At 42.7% G+C, this 21,729-nt stretch overlaps 1 protein-coding gene across 7 annotated transcripts in view; it reads left to right on the top strand.

The window, feature by feature from the left end:
• Positions 1–21,729, top strand: part of NAD-ME2 (NAD-dependent malic enzyme 2) — a 192,367-nt gene that overhangs the window by 39,964 nt on the left and 130,674 nt on the right. For 6 of the 7 annotated variants that reach the window (XM_089995503.1, XM_089995498.1, XM_089995501.1 and 3 more), the window contains 4 exons: positions 7,540–7,643; positions 7,717–7,803; positions 7,937–8,043; positions 8,181–8,292. In XM_089995503.1, coding sequence (XP_089851629.1) covers positions 7,540–7,643; positions 7,717–7,803; positions 7,937–8,043; positions 8,181–8,292 — 410 coding nt within the window. The remainder of the gene's footprint in view (positions 1–7,539; positions 7,644–7,716; positions 7,804–7,936; positions 8,044–8,180; positions 8,293–21,729) is intronic. The other variant, XM_089995502.1, reaches the window with a different exon arrangement.

Genomic DNA, 21,729 nt, shown 5'->3' with positions numbered 1-21,729 from the left:
TCGACAATTCCTGAAGGACTTGGGAATTTACATCAAAGAATCCTCTAAATTATGTTGTGATAACAAAAGCGCTGTGTATATTACACGCAATCATACGTTCCATGAGAGGACAAAACACATTGAAATGGATTGCCACTATGTCCGTGGATTTTTTTTTGCGGAAGACTATCACATTACCTTATGTTCGATCAGAATATCAACTAGCAGATTTCTTCACCAAAGCGCTTCCATCGCCCATATTTCACTTCCTACTTGGCAAACTCTTGGTTGTTCCACCATGAGTTTGAGGGGGGGTGTTAAAATATACATATACATATAAGTATATGTGTATATACTTTACTGTAAACCGAAATACCCATCAGGGGTATTTCGGTCCTTTTACTCCATAGGCGTCAACCCACTTTCTTTCCTTTTTACTTTTGTCTTTTGCACTTTATTTCTTCAGCCCACTTTATTATTATTTCTTTTTTTACTTTTGTCTTTTTGCATTTTATTTTTTTGTCCTTTTCACCTTTGCTTTTGTATTTGTGTGATTGGGACAGCTCCATGTAGCTGTTGGAGCTGCCCCAACGGTCACAAATGTGATCGTTGGGTGCAGCTCCAATAGCCATATGGGGCTGCCCCCATGTGCCTCTCTTGTATTATAAATATGCCCTCTTAGGCATTGTAAAGTGAATCTCTCTTTTGAGTATCCTTATGCAATAACATTTGCTAGACCCTTGTGTGGGTGGTTTCTTTGATTCAATCAAGTATTCTTCTTGATTGAAAGTGAGTTCTTGCATGTGTATTTGATTCAATCCACTTCATTACATGGTCGTCCCTCCTGCCTGCGCACGCAGAGAAGGGGCAGGAGGTTACCCCTCCTGCCTACGTAAACATAGAAGGGGCAGGAGGGTTACCCCTCCTCTGCTTGTGTAAACAGAACGCAAGGGGCAGGACGATCGCTACTGTAAAACCCAAAAAAAAATAAAAACAACTTGGATTCGGGTCAGATCTGGACCCGGACCCAGACCCAGACCCAGACCCAATGGAGGCACCGCCTCCCTCGTGCCTTTTAAAGACATCGAGGCAAAGGGGGGAGGTTTCTCGAAACCTCCTTCCCCTCTCACTCTCTCGTCTCTCTCTCTTTACCCGACCCCCCTCTCCTCGCGGCTGCCGAGTAGCGGCCACCAGCGACCCCACTTCCTCCGGCGAGCTTCTTCCGGCAACCCCCAGGTACGCTCCCCTCATTTTTCTTCTCCTTTTCCTTCTGTCTCTCTCTCCCACACTTCTCCGTTTGCGCAGGGAGGGATTGAGCTACCTCCCTGCCTCGCTCAATCGCAAGGGAGGGGCAAAGCCCCCTCCTTGCTGCCCTAGATCGCAGGGGAGGGGCAAAACCCCCTCCCTACGATGTGTTTTGCGAGGGAGGGGCCCAACCCTTTCCCGATGCCTCTGTTTGCAGGGGAGGGGTCGAGCCCCTCCCTGCGTGCCGTATTTGGTGGGGGAGGGGTTGATCCCCCTCCCTGCATCTCCTTTTGGCAGGGGAGGGGCCGAGCCCTCCCTGTGCTCCCTGCGGACAAGGGAGGGGTCAAACCCCCTCCCTGCACCATCTATGACAAGGGAGGGGGTCGAGCCCCTCCCTGCTCCTTGTTACGACAGGGGAGGGGGTCGAGCCCCTACCTGCTCCCTTTTTTCCGTTAGGGGAGGGGTCGAGCCCCCTCCTTGCTCCCTCTTCTCTGGCGTCAGGCTGGGGTCGGGCCCCTGCCTCTTTGCATGTTCGACAGGCAAGGGCGAAGCCCCTTGCCTCCCCCTTTGTGGCTAACGGGCCTAGGCCCCTACCTCTTTGCTTTTCCGCTGGTAGGGGCAGAGCCCCATTCCTCTCCCCCAGCATCAGGCAGGGGCTTTGCCCCCTGCCTGTTCAGATAATCGCCAGGCAGGAGACAAGTCTCTGCCTCCTTGCATGCTCGACAGACAAGGGCGAAGCCCCGACCTCCCTTGTTGCCTTCATCAGGCACGGGTGCAACAAGGGCGCGCAACCCCTGCCCCTGCTTCTTTCGCATTCCGCAGGTTCGCAGGGGCACACTGCCCCTGCCTCTGCTTCCTTCATGTCAGGTCATCGACAATGCTCCTAACCTTCTATTTTTGGTGTTAGCTTGCAAAGACTGTCGCTTTTGCAGCTCGTACGACGGATCCTGCTCGCGATCCGCGACCTGAGCTGTCAATCGTTTACACCCGCAGGCGCCAGCAAACTTGCAACTCCTCAAGGTAGGGTAAGATTGCACGGAGGACTTGGACAATTGAATTTAGTTCAATTAACTAAAAAAGACAATTAAATAAATATATACGCATATATATATTTATACGAGTACGCATTTAACTCAAGGACGCGGTTTCACGATCCTTGTCATTTACTTTCTGTCATGTCTTTGCTTTGTCGTCACGCTCTGCGCCCAGGTTCTTGCTTTTGCAAATGTTTCGTTACTGCCTTGCCGTTGTAGATGATGCTCAGGTTTTCGCACTTTACATGTGCTATAAAGGCATCATCGTGGAGGATGCAAAAGGCATTTACTGCTCTCCCTCTTGCGACAAGAGTTGAGTCGGGAGCTTAACGATACATCCTCGTCTAAGGAGAGGGATCCCTAGCAGGGATCTTGGCTTTTCGAGTGAGCAGTCCTGCAACGTAGACTTGAGAATTTAGGGAGCTGCGCAAAAGCATCAAAGATTGCCCAAATCGAAGTATTTAGAAGGATGTGATTGGCTGGTTCTGTTCGTCTATTCGACATATCTCGGGTAACCCCGAATTGGGGCTTGAACGAACTTCTTAGCGAGGGGGGTCTGTTGAGAAACCCGTATCTCGTCTATCGAGGCCGATATCGAGTAATACGAGGCATGTAGATACCCTGATAGCTGATGAGATTCTAGAAAATCGCATGCCAAATGTTAGCACAAGCTGTTGGCTGTTTCAAACGATAAAGAATGTCAAAAGTAAAGTTTGAGAAACATTACATCTTTGTGAAACACTTTTGTTGAGACTTCTATTGAAGAATTATACCCCTTTCATCCTAGAGTACTTGTAGTCGTGCACTACACGCTAGTACTGCGATGATCGGATGAGACAGTCGTGCGACCTCGAACAGTGCTAAATACACAATGTAGTAAATACATAAAAATGGGATCGCCTTCACAGGTAAGATGCTCATTTGGTCAAAAGACCAGAGCATATAGAATGAGTCAGTTAATTTACCCCTGATGCACTGATGCACTCATTCGCCCTTGTGTTTCTGTTAAGGGAGATGATGGATCGATACAAAACTCCAATGGATAGGTTGTTAACAACCACCCCACGTGCAAAGATCCGACCTCCCCAGTCATTGGAGTTAGGGAAATGGACTACCAGACATTATCCTAGGTGGTAGATCCCATGGACTTCTGCATAAGTTGGATGCATCTGTCTTTGGGGAATCCTCTCTCGGCTAAAGCCGTCTCCTTAGGAGCGGACTCAACTAGCTATTCAGGTTATTGAAAATACACAAAATAACAGACGCCCAAACTAGTCTCATTTGTTTCTACGATTTCTCTGCGCGTACCCGCAGGCCAGTAATATCGAAACATAAAGTCTGTTCACACTGGTTGATGGGTCATGAGACTTGCTTATTGCGTGGTAGTTCACAGCTTACGGTCAAATGAATTGTCATGCTGCGTTTGACAGTTGCACTGCTTACTTGCTTTGAACTGCTTACCTGTTTTAAACGACTTACTTGTTTAACTGCATATTTGCTTAAACTGCTTAGCATGTTGAATTAAATGCTCTTAATTCAGTTTTCTGTAGTCTCTCTTGTGCACCTACTGTTTTTTCGCAAAACTAACCCATTCTATGAGTATAAATGATGATTAGGTACACTACGGGCGATGGTGCGATTGCAAGATGGCTTCAAGACTTCATTTTTCCTGATCTTAGCTTGCGTCTTAGACATTTTTGGGTTTTGTAACAGATTTTCCTTGGGATATCCGAATTTTGTACTATTTGGGAACTTTTAATGAAAGTGGCTTTTCCAAGTGTTTTGCAAGTAACATGGATTGTGAGTTTTGGTTCTTTTAGCTAACATGCCCAAAGTTGTCTGCTTGCCTTTCTGAATTCAATAAAAGAATAGTTTTCCGTTGATTTTATAAACAAACTCTGAAGGAAAGAGATTTTTCTAGTCTCTTGCCTGTTTTCTGAAAGGTTCGCAAGTTTGAAATTTTGGGGCGTTACAGTTACCCTCTTGCCGATGTAGTCCCTAAGAGAAGGGGAGGCAAGAGGGTCGGCACCCTCCTGCCAACGCCAAACAGAGAGGCCGGAGGGCCGGTGCCCTCTGGTCGATGCGAAACAAAGAGAGAAACACTTCAGGGAGAGGCTTCTCTCCCCTGCTAGAATGGGGAGAGCAGGGAGGGGGGCGCCCTCCCCTGCTAAACGGAATAGAGAGAGAGAGAGAGAGAGAGAGAGAGAGAGAGAGAGAGAGAGAGAGAGAGAGAGAGAGAGAGAGATGCACCTGGGGTCGTGCAGCTCCGATGGGGGGTTGGATGTTCCGCGAGTCGGGGGTCTTCGACAGGCGAGGTCGAGAGAGGGATGGTGCACACAGGGGGGAGGGAAGAACTCACGGAGAGAGAAACTCGAATTTTACAGATCTGGTCATGCACACCCTCATAGAGAATAATTTGGAAATCGTTACTCATGTACCATATCCATTGAAAACTATTGTGATACATGATCAATACAATTGACCATATCTATAGTCACCAACATGGGCACAAGCATTGCATCACACATCACTCCATATGGTATCTAAATCATAAAATCACACATTTAATCAATAAGGTTCCATGAACTATAGTTCACTATTGAATTTAAACATTTATCGCATGCATTCATAATTTCACATCACATAACATTTAAATCATATCATACAAAAGAATATTATCCTACGCATCATATCATCGCCACAAGGAACAATGTATTTTATAAATTGAGCTTCGAAGCATGCATAAACAAACATCAGTTCCTGCATGCATACGTGAACACACATATTTCATATTACGAAGCAACTAAACCTCAACATACGTAGCTCCTACGTAGTTCGAGTTACGCACACAAGATTCAAGTCATATATATATTCTTCACCACATGAATAGATATATCACCTTAGATATAATTGCGTAAGAAAGGTAGGTCAAAATCTCATTGACCATCCCACCGTACATCATACACATGTTTTTCAAGCAAACAAGACGTACAAGTTCTGAACAATTTATAACATTCACATGCATTCTTCCATACAGGAATAAATGTGTTCATCATATGAAAAAACAATATATATAACATTTAGAGTATGCTTCGAACACGACTTATATACATCCGTAGTAGTTATATGTGTACCATGTATCAAATTCATACAAACATACAAAGCAATATAGTATGCACAAACTAAAGTATGATGGCACACATTGCGTACATATTATACACTCATAAGTGCACGGGCATTCAAACCCACAAACAGGTGTACCTGCATCTAACACACTCCATATTCTGCTAACTACAATCATGACAAACATGATCTCCGAACTACAATTACAAGAGTCCTAGATATTCACAACTAAATGAAGTGTATGAGCATGAAGATGTTGCATGCTATAAAATAAATTTATTAGGTGATGCATTTGCACTACGTACTTACCATGAGCATTTACCCGATTTGTATTTCGTATTGCATTGCATTCAATGCACATTGGTTTATAATCGTTTTGATACTTAGCATAAGTATCACATTTTTGGTATATCCTGCACTCAAATCAATTAAATATATAGGGCAACTTATGCATAGATAACAACCTTAGATATCCAAAACTAAGTGCGGTGTGTGCGCATAACTTGTATTTGCAATTTATTTAAATATTTAGTGCAACAACATCATGCTTACACAATTAGTGCCTAAACATGCTCTCTACAAGTTCAGTTAAGGTATCTTACCTTAATAGTGTGAAGAACAATGAATCGAAACCCAAAAGACCGAGGGGTTTCCAAGTCCGCAAAGACCGCTACCCAAGCAATACAACGAATACTTCGTGTGTGATCGCAAATGCCAAAAACTCCAAAAAATGCCAATTATACCAAGATTAGCAAAAAATGACAAATTACCCTATAAACCAATACCAAGAGCCACATAACACACAAATACTCTAATAATTTATAAACTCCATCTAAAATGTATTTAAATATAATATATATATATATATATACATAGTGATTTATAGCCCAAAATAGTTCTATAAATGCAAATTATGCCCTGCCAGAAATAAACAAATGAACATGTAATATATCAATAAATGAAATTCAAAAGCCAGAAACACATTTCTAATTTGGAGATAAAAAATGAGTTCTTTATTTATTAATAATCCTTAAAAATTATGGATTTTACACATATTCTGTTATTTTTTGTATATATATAATTATGTGTGTGTGTGCGTGTGTTCGTATGATGCGTTCTGTGAAATGATGAAAACATGCTTAGTTAATTATGTATTGATTATGTTATATATACATATATATAATCTCGGGTTGATATTTGGTGCTATTGAAGGCACCAAATTATATGGAACTATTGAGATGAAAATCGTAGGTTTTAATTTTTTTTTGAAAAGTAAATGAGTTTTGAATCATATGATTTTGATACATAAGCAGGTTTCTTAAGGGCTTCAAAAATTAACTGTCCACAATGCACTAAAATTTCATTACTCAAAAAATCATATTTTTGGATCAAAATAACATGATCCAAGGTTTGATCCTTAGCAAAAAAATCTTCCTGTTATTGAGTTGATAAAGCTTGAACCTATGATTTCCAGCTCAGTAGTTCCACATAATTTGGTGCCTTCAAAGGCACCAAATATTAACCCTATAATATGTGTGTATACAGTTGTATATATATGTATATTCTGGTTATGTATATTAATATATTTTGTGAAAGTATGTGTAATTTTGCACTTATGTGATGAAAACATCTTATTACTAGAAGACTTAACCATATTTTTATCTATATTTTGTATACTTTTTTAATATTTTAATTGGGGTACCGACTAGTCTTTTTAGGGGTTTATCTACTAGGCACCACCTAGCCCTTTTGACTACCTTTTGACTACATTTTACTAATGGTTAGACATTTGGCATTTTTGGACAATAATATGTTGTTAGTGATAAATTTTCTCATGTAAGCGAAATGCCTTCTCTTGATTGCTGCCTTGTAGAAACAGGGATACGCACCATTTGGGAAGTGTCTGATTCTCTTTAACAATTTCTTTAAGCCTTTTACAAACAATAATATGACGTTTTTGAAAATAAAGGCTCTATTATGAAAAGGGAAAACCTTTGACCTTCTTTAATTCATAGTCTGTACAAGATGTAATCTGATACCACATTCATGGATGCATTTTCATTACATTATAAGACAGTCATTTATTTTTCTTCAGCTTAGAGATTCTGCACAAGAATGATATGTATCTTATTCCAAGAAAGTTGCCTTGCCCTCACAGATTTAGGATTAAGATGGCCTAGATTGGAAGGTGAAGATTACATGTCAATTGTTGATGAGTTCATGGAAGCAGTGTTCACTAGATGGCCAAGGGCTGTTGTTCAGGTCAGTTCTTTAGGTAGAATATTCATTATTGGCTTCACATGGGTGCTTAACAAGATTAAATTTGGCCATCTAGCAGTTTGAAGATTTTCAAATGAAGTGGGCGTTTGAAACATTGCAGCGTTACCGGAAAAGATTCTGCATGTTTAATGATGATATACAAGTACACTAATCTAACCTTATAACTTGGATAAGAGAATTTAATCTTTGCTTTATGATTGATTTTAAGAACACTTAGTATCAAAGCACTTGTGACTGTTGTTTAACTGAAACTTCTTGCTTGTTCTTCCAAGTAGGGGACTGCTGGTGTTGCATTAGCTGGTTTGCTGGGAGCTGTGAGAGCACAGGGCAAGCCACTAAGCGACTTCGTGAAGCAAAAGATTGTTGTTGTGGGAGCTGGGAGGTATTTTTAATTTTTACTGAGACACGTTATTTATATATGGGAACCATGTTATGGATGATTTTGTTCTAATTCTACACGGTCTTTGAACTGTCACATGTTGGTGGCTGCATCTTTGAATGCTTTCAATTGGCATTCAGTGCAGGGATAGGGGTGCTTAATATGGCTAAGCAGGCTATTTTAAGGATGATGAGGGATGGTGAGAAAAATGAAGTTGCCAACCACAATCCGTTTTGGCTACTTGACAAAGATGTGTGTTCATATTTCTGCTCTTCTGGCTTAGCTTATTCTATTGTTGTGAATCTTTGAATCATGTCGTACATGAGAAAACTCTTATCTTTTTTCTTTTACATGATGGTCATGACTATGTTACCTTGAAATTCATTTGGCATCATTTATTTGAAAATTTACATGATGGGCATTTGTATGACTGGTTCTTTGACATTCATTTAGCATCATTCATTTGAAAATTTATGAAGGGATACGACTAGATTCATTTATTTTTTCTAAATTGGAAAATATAAACGAAAAGCCTAGCTTACTTGAGAACTTTATGCAGCTGAAGATTGATTGTTTTTCGTAGTTTGTATTGAGGTCTTGTGGCTGTTGCTTCAGAAGTATGTGTAATAAAGTGGCCTCAAGAGTACAAAGATACAAAGCCACTAATGGGCGCAATAACATAGGCCACTAAAGGCACTCACAAGATCACAAAGTGCACACAAGCATAATTCAAAAGCGCACAAGAGTGCAATATAAAAAATATTATTTTATTAATGAATGTTTAAGAGAAGCATAGCATAATATCGGCTGAAACCAATATATATATATATACACACACACACACACACAAGGGAGAGCTCAACTAGCAATTGGACTAGCCCAACAACTAGTTGGGCTAGCCCCCAACAGTTAGAAAATAAAGACCAAAAATGCCCTAATGGGCATTACCTATTACTACCTTAGGAAAACAATAAAAAGCAAAAAGAAAAGAAATAATACAAAAAGATAGAACTAGATAAGAAATTACATATTATGATACATCACTAATATATATATATATATATATATCAAGGTTGCCCGTCGAGGAAGCGGGAGCGAGAAGCGATACAGAAGTAAAAGCGGTAAGCAAGACACTCCTAAAATTTTTGGAAGCGGGCAGCGCAAGATGACTTAGAAGCGAATCGGAAATTGTATCAAAAGCGACAAAAGAATTGAACCAAAAGTGACTTAGGAATCAAATCGGAAGCGAAAAAGGATTCGAAGGGACAACAAAGAGGGAATCAAATTGGAAGCAAAGGGAGAAGCGGATATGTATTTATATTTTTTCTACTTAACCAAACATGTAATTTATATTATCATTGACAAATTAAAGCATGAAAAATCAAAAGCATTATAACCATTTGTGTAATGCCCCCAAAATCTCGGACTTGTAACTTTTTAGAAAATTTTGAAAGCCTTGTAATCATTCCTTTATCAGAATTTTAAATAGTAATTCAGCAGAAAATGATGTTTTGAAATAACAAGTCAACGGACCTTGGGCACATTACTTGCGAACCTTTCCTTTACACAATGGATTTGTAACTCCGTACATTCATTGAAACAAAAGAAATTCAAAACAAGGTTTTGAAGTTTATACGAAAAGTGGGATTTCAAAGAAACCCTTATTCCAAGTTACATAAAATGTCCTTAGTAGCGAAATGTCAGGCAAAGAGTCTTATCTTAATATCATCAGGCAAGGAGAGGGAGGTGGCAAAAGGAGAGGGAGAGTGGGCTGCCACATGGCAAGCCTACTTGTCCGTAATCCATGCAAATGGACTCCTTTGCCCCTCCAGCCCAAACAAAAGCCAATTGGGTCCAACCCATACCCAAAATGCCACCCGAATTTGAATCCCAATCCAAATCCCAATCCAAATCCAAACTAAACACGACCCAAACTTTTATACAAAGACAAAATACATGGGTTTTGGATCGGATCTAGAACCAAAGAACCCTAGAACGACAAACACAACTTTGATAATCGCAACTAAACGAATTGAATGCGAGAAATAAGGCTAAAAAATTGAGGGTGTTATACTTACTGTAATGAAATATGCAGAAACATGAAAAATACTAGCCACTAAGGGCTTCCAAGATCATAATAACATAAGTGCACATGCATAAGTCCACTATGGGACAATACAAAAGCCAATAAGGCAATAATGAAAACACAAGAATAAAAAATATCAGCCTTTATTGATTAAATGCTTTACACAATCATTGAAGAAAACAAGAGGGGGTGTATCCCTATTTATACACAAAACCCCATTCAAAGGGGAGACCATTGGGAGCTCCAAAGAGCTGTTGGGAGCTCCTAACGGTCAGAAATATAACCGTTGGGCAGCCCCCAACAACTCTTTGGCTAATGACCAAAGCGCCCTTGGTCATTTGGTCAAGGACAGAAAAGGGAAAATAAAAAATAAAAGGGCTACACGCAATCCCTAGTGGATATCTTATTATAAAGGGAAATAACCAAAATACCCCTGACTCAAAAAGTAAATTACATACACATTATTTATTATATATATATACTATTTTAACACTTACAACCTTGGTCCATATTCTTAGTCAATTTATGAGTTTACCAAGATCAGTACATTTGGCTGCCTGCAGTTCTAAGGATAGTTAGGTATGTTAGAAATATTGTCACGGGCCTATTTCTTCAACAGGCCAGTGCGGCGCGACGGTCCTTACTCACCGCTGCAAGCCTATCCGGCCGCTCGCTTGCCACTGTGGAAGCTTTGAGTATAGAGTGTAAGAGAGCGAAAGAGAAGAGAGAGAGAGGAATTGCAATCACTTGAAGGTAATCACAACGAGGGTGAACAAAGAATGCTCAACGCATTTGCATTCATTCACAATTTTGCCCGAGGGCACATTACAGTTCAGATCTACGGGCTAACCCTTCAGGGTATTGATTAACCTGAACCGAGGTACAAGGGTGACCCGGAGAAAGTTACAAGTGACTCAACACTTACATCATGACTTAACTAAAGCAAAGCAGACTCTAGACACAACTGTACAAAGTAAGTCACAAGGGAACATGCTCCCCCCTTCAAATCATGCACCGCCCTCGGCGCCATCTGTTTCATGGTAAGCCCTGACTTCATTTAGATAGCGGCTCTTCATCCGTAATGCTGGCTCCCACGTCGGTTCCGCTGCCTCCTCCCACTGCGCAAAATACTTCTTCGCTTTGCCTAATTAGTTGACCTTGTGACGAAGGATCTTGCTGAAATGCTTCTAGGCCCGTTGTGTTGCCGAGGCCCTCTGTAAGATAGGAGCGCGTTGTGTCACACTACGTTCCGGATTCCCCTCGTCCGCATAAAATGGTTTTAGGTTGCACACTTGAAACACGAGGTGCACCTTGAAGTCCGGGGCAAGTGTAACACCCCAAAATCTTAACCATATTTTTAAGGGATTTTTTTTAACAGCGGAAACAAGAAGTACTATAGAGTTAAGCATTCCTACAGTGGAGAGCAAACCAAATCATTTATTTTATTTTAATATCGAAGAAAATGAACATCAGAATTTTAAATGACATGAGCAATTAAATTACAATAAACCCAAGTGATCCCTTGAACAGTAAATCCAAAATCTCGATCCGATGCTTCATCCTACAGTCGCTCGAAATTTCGATTGTTCTGAAAACAGTAAATTTATAGGAATTAAACTACAACTGTCTAAGTAGGAATCACTGTAGATTTTCTTGCAAGTAGATCATGTGTCAAGTATGTGATGTGGGTAAATAACAAACATATATCTAAGCAAATAAGCAGATTATGCAACAACTATAATTAAGCAAATAAAGCATATTATGCAACAACAATAACAGTGACATGCATAACTTTCATGTAACCGTTAAAATATGAATTCAATTATCTCATATCTACACATTTTAGGATTGTATTTCATCACAAGCTCAGAATATAAAGTATGCTGAAAGAATATGAAAATGTCTCTCTAGTAACTCCACTCACTATGATACCTAATTGTTCTAAATAGTGATTATTTTATCTTATCCCGTGGGTACATACGGGCCAAGGCAACCATCACAGAAGAGAACGTTCGGAGGTATATTATTCAAGGGTGTTTTATTAACCTGAACATTCTAACTGAGACTGAATTCCCAAGTGAGCGACCAGTAGCTGAGAGAACCTTCCAAGAGCCCAACACAAATATGATACATCCCTAACTTCTGCACAAGAATGTGAAACTACCACCTAGGACACATAGGTAGTCCGGGTCCCCTAACTCCGAGGTCTGGGGACCAACGGGCCGCTTTTGCTCGAAATCAAACACATTTCCCCAGAGTTTTGTACCACCTACCCTCTCCAAGGTAAGCCCAAGAACTGAGTGTGTTGAACTTTTTATTTAATTAATTTCTCGAAGTATAGAGGCATTTTCCCAACTTCCTTCTACTACCATAGCAGTAGATTCTCAACCTTAGTCATTTTACCAAGGTTTATAAACAAATATTGATTGCATAAACCCACTCAGAGTGCTCCGGTGCCTTTAAACCAGTCAAGTACAAAAGCCCCGATACCTTTAAACCAATCAGGCCATATAAATTAAATTTAAGTTTCTCATCAGTGTTATACTTATTACCCAGAATGCTTCAGTACCTTTAAATCGTCAAACACCAATGCCCCGGTATCTTTAAACTAGTCGGGCGCGCAACCTTTAAGTTTTCATTCATTTTATTTCCATAGCACACAAGCTAATAGCCCAAGTACCTGCATCAGGTATTCAACCTCTATTGCCCATTAGGCAAGGTTTTTCCCAAACAACACTATTTGTAGTTTATTCAATCCATTTTTGGTTCGATTTCATTATAATATGCAGGTTCTAGTTAACATAATTGAGCATTGCACATATCCACACAAACAGTCAGTGGAGTATTACAGAAAATGAATGATACAGTCCTACTAGAGCATGCTAATCTTGAGCCCAACATGTGCATGAGATAAGTCTTCCCATGTTCAACACCAAGTATAGGAATTGAAAAACACAGTACAAGCTACCATAGATGGACTTTACATTGGAAATACAAGTTATGTAACATATGTTTAGAGATATTAAAAGGAAACGGTTGCAGCTGAAACAGGTTACAGTTGAACAATAAAGCTTTATATTCGGCCAACCCCAAATACTTAAAAATTTTGAACATCTTCAATGTGTAGTATGTATGGTTTCATATCCTGTTAGGACAACAAAACATTGCACTTCATTGTGACGCTCCATCTCATGCCGCCTTCACATATACATGTTTATCATCATAATGGAGAAATTGGTTTATACATTCTGAATGGGTTAGTGAGCATGTATTAAACCTCCCAAAAATTAATTCATAATGACACTTGATTTTACAACATTTAACTCGTTGAGGCCACTTCTCTTTTACAATATTTTACGCAGATTCAGTTCATGTGAATTTGCATGTGGAATGCTTGGAGTTCAGTTAATCAGATGAATATCCATAGAAAATAGGCAGACATATCGTGAATAAAATCATGGCATAGCAGATAATGCAGAGCATGTCTGTGTTTATACATCTACAATGCAACAAAGCCGACTGAGCACATACCCTGTGTGTCTGGTAATATCCGAAAAAGAAAAGCAAAATTTCAAATAAACATAACTTGGAATACGTAAGCATCACTAAACCACCTTAACCCCTATAAGGTGCAACTCAGTTATACATATACAATTAACACAGTGAGTTCGTGAACTTGAAAATTTCAGTGGGATCACATCCACACCCATGCAGACTACTAAAATCCCTTTGTTTACTGGTTTGGCAATAATAGAAATTGGACATTTCAATCAGGCATTCCCCTTTAGTAGTAATATAAATCGAACATTAAATCAGACATTCTCCTTAGCAGTAATAGAGAACAAACATTTAATCAGACACGTCCCTTTAGCATTATAGATCGAACATTCAATCAAGCATTCCTCTTAGCGGTAACAAAAATCGAACTCAACACCCCCTTCACAAAGGAAATCTGAAACCCCAAATCATGGATTTGGGGTTTTCGAATTAGGGTTGATAGAAACCCCCTTAGCGTAAATCAAAATCCCCATTCTTGACTGTCAAGATCTCCCATTCTTGACAATCAAGATCCCCAAATCGAACGATTTGGGGTTCTTAGACCCACACACACACACTAACACACTCAACAACCCGAAAGCCAAAATACAAGATCCTACCTTGTCCGTCGAGAGGAGATTGCCCTCATGGGTGGAGGGTCGCCGGCTCCGGTGAAGGTGGCTGATCTCGGCAATGGAACTTGGAACGACGATGATGGAGGCGGCTCAACAACAAGAAAGATTAAATAGTGGGATGGCGGCGAGAGATGAGAGATGAGAGGGTGAAACCCTTTTCCCCCCTTTTATAGAGAGGCGACCCCCGACTGTTACGCTCCCCTCTACACAAATCTTGATTTGCAAGAATCGTGCCCTAGGCACGATTCTTGAATTTTGTTTTTAATGTATCGCAACCGGGTTCGGGTCCGAAACGCGACCCGCGACGCTGGATCCACCTTTAGTGTGGATCCGGGTTGGCCCTTTAGTGCTAGATCCCCAATGAACTTGGATCCGTAATGGATTTTGGATTCACAAGTTGGATCCATTTGGGTCCAACCGTGGATCCAACCCCAAATAATTATTTTTTATGCTAATATTATTCTCTTAAAAATAATTTTATTTATTTATTTATTAAATATTGTTATTACATATATATTTTTAATACCCATCTCTATATTTTTTTTGGATCTGGGTAACGGATCCTAGGCCCAAAATGTATAAAACCACTCAATTTTTTCGGTTATTAAAGCAGGTCTAGCTTGCCCACTCTCTTGGTGATGGTGAATGATCCCTCATACTTCTTGATGAGTTCGCGGTGCCGTTCACGGAAGATGCCTCTGCGATCAGGATAAAGCTTCACCAACACTTCGTCCCCAACTCAGAACTCAGCAGGCCGACGATGCTTGTCTGCGCACTTCTTCATTCTCTTAGCCGCCTTGTGTATAAACGCTTTCGCCAGCTCTGTCTGCTCATGCCAGTCTCGAACAAACTGATAGGCAAAAGATAACCTTACCTTCTCCTGTGCGGCTAAAGTATGCAGAGTCAGCGGTTGTTGCCTCCTGGCTATCTCGAACGGGCTGTGGCCAGAAGACTCACTCTTCTGAAGATTATAGCAGAATTGGGCCACGTCCAGGAGCTTCACCCAGTCTTTCTGATTGGTACTAACAAGGTGCCTGAGATACTGCTCCAACAGTCCGTTGATGCACTCTATTTGCCCATCTGTCTGTGGGTGGAAACTTGTTGAAAATAACAGATCACAGCCGAGTAGCCGAAACACTTCACGCCAGAATTTGCCTGTGAAGCGAGCATCGCGATCGCTCACAATGCTTCTTGGTACACCCTAGTGCTTCACAACATGCTTCACGAACAACTCCGCAGTCTTCTCTGCAAGGCACTCCTTCGAAGCTGGGATGAATGTGACATATTTAGAGAAACGATCCACCACCACTAGGATGGAACTGAAGCCATCTACCTTCGGCAAACTAACAATAAAGTCCATGAAAATATTTTCCCAAGGATGTTCTGAAATAGGCAGAGACTCAAGGAGGCCGACAGTCTTCTGGTTGGTCCCCTTGTCTTGCTAGCAGACGAGCCATGTTCGCACATACTCCTCCACATAGTGTATCATAGCACTCCTTAGGCAGTTTACGACGAAGGTTTCCCTACCGCAGCACGAAGACGCGTTCTCCTTTTGTCACGAGGAGGCCGTCCCATAGCCGAAATCGCCGAGTCTTTCCCGCTTGCGCAAGAGAGACAAGGTGTTGCGTCATTGTGTCTTGTTGCATGCCTTCACGGATCTGGTCCAGCAACGCACCCTCCAAGTGAACTTCGGAAGGCTCCGCATGCGCAGTGGCCAGTTTCGCCTTGCGACTCAAGGCGTCAACAACAACATTGGTCTTCCCCACCTTATACTCTAAAGCGAAGTCGAACTTAGCCAGAAATATTTGCCATCGAGCTTGCTTGGGCTTTAGTTTCTTCTGCGTCTGAAAATAGCTCGTGACAACATTGTCCGTCTTGATGACGAACTAGGCACCCAGAAGGTAGTACCGCCAGGTCCTGAGGCAGTGCATGATGGTTGTGATCTCACGTTCGTACATAGTGTAGCGCCTCTCTGCATCCTTTAACTTCCGACTCTCGTAAGCAATCAGATGTCCTTCCTGCATGATAACTCCGCCAATGGCGAAGTCTGAAGCATCTGTATGAACTTCAAAGGGTCTTGTGTGGTCCGACAATCACAACACAGGTTCCCTCACCAAGGCTTTCTTCAAGCCATACAAGACATCTTGTTGCCAAGAGCCATACTCGATTCTTCTTCAGCAAATCCGTGAGGGGCGCAACAATGAGGGAGTAACCTTCGATGAACCGCCGATAGTAGTTTGCCAAACCAAAGAATGACCGCAACTTTGACACTTTGGTTGGCGGACACCATTCTTGGATGACTCTTATCTTCTGCCCGTCCAGCGCAACAAACCACGCTCCACAACGTTGCCAAGAAAGCTGATCTCCTCCTGTTCGAAGAGACGCTTATCTCGCTTGACACAGTGGTTAGTCTCCTTCAGCACCTGAAACCCTGTTCGCAAGTGCTCGACATGTTCCTCTATGTTGCTGTTGTAGATCACGATGTCATCCAGATAGACTACCATGAACTTGTTTAAGGGTAGAAAATCTTATTCATCAATGTCATAAACGTGACCGGAGCATTTGTCAACCTGAATGACATCACCAAAAATTCATAAGCACCATAGCGAGTGACACAAGTTGTCTTTGGCTCATCCTCATCTGCGATCCTCACCTGCTAGTAACCCGATCGCAAATCCAACTTCGAAAAGACTTTGGCACTGCCTAATTGATCGAACAAGTCCGTTATCAGTGGCAACAAGTACTTGTTCTTCATCGTGACTTTGTTCAGTGCACGTTAATCCACACATAGCCGTTTGGAGCCGTCATGTTTTACCTGAAAGAGCACGAGGGCGCCAAATGGTACTTTTGAAGGACGAACGATGATTGCTTTTAACATCTCGTCCAGCTGCCTGCGCAGCTCTTTCAATTCAATCGGTTCCATGCGGTAAGGGACCATGGCAGGGGGCTTTGCTCTCAGGGTCAACTCAATAATGTGGTCGACCTTGCATCTTGGCGACAAACAATTCGGCAGTTTCGGGGGCATCACTTCTTGAAACTCCGTCAACAGTAGGGCAAGGGTCAGCGACAATGCTGCTTGAACCTTCCCTTCAGTGCATACATCAACTAAGAATGTCTGCTCTCCCCGCTTGACACCCTTCTTCGTTTGCATCGCAGATAGCATAAAAGTCTTGCCTCCGAGACTGAGGCATTGCATCATGTGCGAAGAGTCCGACCCCATAATTGTCAATGAGTTCACCTTCGGCAACATCATTACATTCTGGCTACGAAGAAACTCTATGCCCAAAATCATCCGAAAATCGTCCAGGCACACCACTAAGAAGTTGGCTTTGCCGGCCCAACTCCCAATCTGGATAGCCACATCCCTTGCTTTACCAAGGATGAGCTTGGCCACAGAGTTCACTGTTTTGATGGTCCTCTGCTTTGGCCCGGACTTCAAGCCCAACCGCTCCACCTCTTCTCGCGAGATGAAGTTGTGTGTAGCCATGGAGTCTACTATTGCCATAATAGACTTCCCATCCGCAATGACTTCTAAGTACATGAGTTCTTTGCTGACCGATATGCTTTCCACCGCACAACTTCTGACCGCATTTATGGTTTACATGGCCCCCATCCTGGGCTGCACGATCTCGATACCGCATTGGCCTGTCCGTCGTCATTCACGAGACGCTTTGGACATTACCTCGCGATATGCCTATCACCATATAACCAACAAGTTACAACCCACTCTTTGTTGTCGTTATTATACTTCTTGTCGAAGTGGTGTTGGGTTGATGCCTCACGCTTGTTGTCGCATCAATCCTCTTTCTTGCCTTCGTGGTCCGGCTTCTTCCCGAGCTTGGTCGACGGAGTGAAGCTCTTGTGCTGAGTGTCTACTAAGCGCCCGACCGTCACATATATATCTTCCAAAGTCTCAAGATTGCTCATTTCCACTTCGAAATATGCCCACGGCTGGAGTTCCACAATAAACCAGTTGAGTTTATCTTCATCTGGCATATTGGATACCTCCAACATGAGCTTCTGGAACGTCCTGATGTAATCTATCAAGGCTCCAGTGTGTTTCAATTTCGACACCATTTAATATGCTTGATGTTGTACATTCCGCAACATCAAGTACTTTCGTAGCTCAGTTTTGAAGGCATCAAAAGTATCAATGACGCAATGACCTCTTTTCATGTCGCTATGTTTCCTTCTCCACCAGGCTATAGCATCTCCATCGAGTAGAGCTGCTGCAACCTTCAACCTGAGGTCCTCGGCCTGTGCATTTTGAATATCTAGATAGTCTTTCATCTCGAACAGAAAATTATCAATGGCCTTGCTGCCTTTAGAACCATTGAACTTTGCTGCCCTTGCCACATCTATTTTCGATGGCCTGTCGAACAGAAAATTATCAAGCTCTCCTACTTCAGTCTGCAGGGAGGTTATTGTCGTAGTCAGCGACGTAACCTGCCCCATTAACAAGTTCACCTGCTCTCGCAAGCTTGTTACCTCATCGTCCCGTCCTCCGAACGACTCCAATGCGTGTGAAATCATTTCATCATGCAAGTCACATCAGCCACTAGTCTATTGACAGTCTCAGCCATCTGCTCATGGCTCCGAGGTGAACCCATCTCCTCGGTCTCAGCAACTGCCTTACCTTTGGTGCTACGCAAGTTGTATTGGGGTGCCATGATGTCTTGCTCACAAATCATGGCCTGTCGGCGAGTCTCTCGACACCGACTCCGGAGTCCCTTCCCTAGCTCGAGAATGGGTTATCGTACCACTTGTCATGGGCCTGTTTCTTCAACAGGATAGTGCGGCGTGACAGTCCTTTCTCACCGCCGTAAGCCTATCCGATCGCTCGCTTGACGCTGGGAAAACTTTGAGTATAGAGAGTGCAAGAGAGCGAAAGAGAAGAGGGGGAGAGGAATTGCAATCACTTGAAGGTAATCATAAGGAGGGTGAACATAAAAAGCTCAATGCATTTGCATTCATTCACAATTTTGCCCGAGGGCACCTTATAGTTCAAATCTACGAGCTAACCCTTCAAGGTATTGATCAACCTGAACCGAGGTACAAGGGTGGCAACACTTACATCATGACTCAACCGAAACAAAACAGACTCTAGATACAACTATACAAAGTAGGTCACAAGGGATCAGATACAATGCAATACATTATGTTTTTCTCTTCATCTGCTCCATGTGATCTTCAAACATATTATGATGTTGATTTTGAGGGATCCACTAGATATAGATTATCTGCGTCAAGGTTTTGCATGTTTCTTGGAAGCTCATTAATTTCATGGAAGAGCAAAATACAACAAAGAATAGCATTGTCTATGGCTGAAGCTGAATATAGAGCCATGGCTCTAGTGACAACATAACTCATATAGATCAGGTTGCTGTTGAAGGATCTTGGCGTAGACATTCATGAGAAGACTCCTCTTTATTGTGACAACATTCTCTTTCACATGTGTTTACTAAAGTCTTTCACCTTCCCATTTTAGAACATTTCTTTCCAAACTTGGGATGATTTCGTTAGCATCATCTCAAGTTTGAGGGAGAGTGTTGGCATGTAATATAGTTTTGTGCTATCCCTCATAAGTGTACATATTCTAAACTATAGGGGTATTTCTGTTATTCTTCTATAGTTGTGTTTTGTCTGTAGTGTAACCAAGAGGTTGTTCCCTTTTAAAAGGGTTGTATTCTATCATGGGCAATAGATTATGCAAATGAACAATTGGGTATGCAACCCTGTAAGTGTTTTCAATGTTAACAATTAATTATGAAATCAAGTGAGCCATTAACTATAACAATGGTAATAGTTCATTCATCACAAGATATACGCAGTTTCACGACAAGTAAGTACATTAATCATAAGATGTAAGCAGTTCCTAAATCTCAAGTTGTACGTAATTGCACCATAAACAGTTTTATTAATCACAAGATGTAAACAACTTATAAGACAAACAATTACTGTAAAACCCAGTTTTAGCAACAAAAAAAAAGGATCGGACCCGGGTCGGGTCCAGACCCGACCCGAATCCAACCCGTGCCTAGCCCCTCGAAAACCCCTTTTTTAGAGGGGCTGCAGCCCACGACAGGGGGAGGATCTCCGGCGACACAGGGGGCTGGCCCTGTGTGCGCCCCCTCCCTATAAAAAGGCGAGAGGGGAGAGGGAAGGGCTTACGATCCTCCCCCGACCCCCCGACCCCCCGATTCTCTCTCTCATCTCTCGTCTCTCCCCTCTGTCTCTACTCTCTCTCCCCCCGACTCTATCTCTCGTCTCTCTCTCTTTGCATCTCCGGCAAGCCCCCCTTCACGGCGGTCACCTCTCCGGCGAGCCCCCCTTCCCGACGACCTCCCACTCCCTCCGGCAGCCCAGGTAACCCCTCCTCCCTCTGTTTACCTTTCGGCAGGGGGCCATCGGCCCCTGCCCTCCCCCTCTTTTCTTCCTCTGGTTCGCCGGAAGGCCGACAGGTGGCCGGCAGCCCCAACCGAGCCTTCCTCTTCCTCTTTTTCGACAGGCAAGGGGCTCCGCCCCCCTTGCCTTTCTCTTTTTAGCAAGCAGGGGGCTCCGCCCCCCTTGCCCTCATCTTCTTAGCAGGCAGGGGGCTCCGCCCCCTGCCCTATTTACTTTTTCGGCAGGGGCCATAGCCCCTGCCCTTCCCTTTCGTGTAGGGGACGATGGCCCTACCCTTCCCTTAAGAAAGGAAGCAGGAGCCTTCGGCTCCTGCCTCATTCCTTGGAAAGCCAGCAGGGGCCGATGGCCCCTGCCCCTCTCTTGACCGACAGGGGCCTCTGGCCCCTGTCTGTTTTTTTCTGTCGAGCAAAAGCTCGGCAGGGACCATTGGCCCCTGCCTCCTCTCCTGTTAAGCCGCAGGGGGCCTTTGGCCCCTGCACACCCTCTTCTTACTCATTTCCTTGGCAGGGGACCCTTTCTTTTAAAATCTGGCAGGAGCCGAAGGCTCCTGCCCCTCTTTTTCGTTAAACCCAACAAGGGCCTCCTAAGGCCCTTGCCCCTCTTTTTTTTTGAAGACCCAGCAGGGGCCGATGGCCCCTGCACCTGTCTCCTTTAACGGCATGGGTCATTGGACCCTATCCCGTTCTGTTTCATAACTGTAGGGGCCGATGACCCCTGCATTGAGTTGCGGAGAATTCGAGTCTTCTCCCGATCCTTATTCGTCTTATGCATGCTAAACAACGTACTTTTGCAGTGTTACGCAATGGAGCCCGTTAGCGCCCCGCGAACTAAACCGACAATCACCTACGCTCGTAGACGACTTCCTCGCAATACCCTAAGGTAGGAGAAGTTGCACAATGACTTAAATAACTAAATCAAGCTTAAATAATTAAAGGTTGAAAGGACTTAATTACATATCTATATACATATACGTATATAAGTACACTTTTAAATTCAAGGACGCGGTTTCGCGATCCTTGTCCTTTG

This window comes from Nuphar pumila, chromosome 2 (genome assembly GCF_984573655.1).
Source record: "Nuphar pumila chromosome 2, dmNupPumi1.hap1.1, whole genome shotgun sequence".
Lineage (NCBI taxonomy): Eukaryota > Viridiplantae > Streptophyta > Magnoliopsida > Nymphaeales > Nymphaeaceae > Nuphar > Nuphar pumila.
This window is presented reverse-complemented; position numbering and strand designations above follow the sequence as displayed.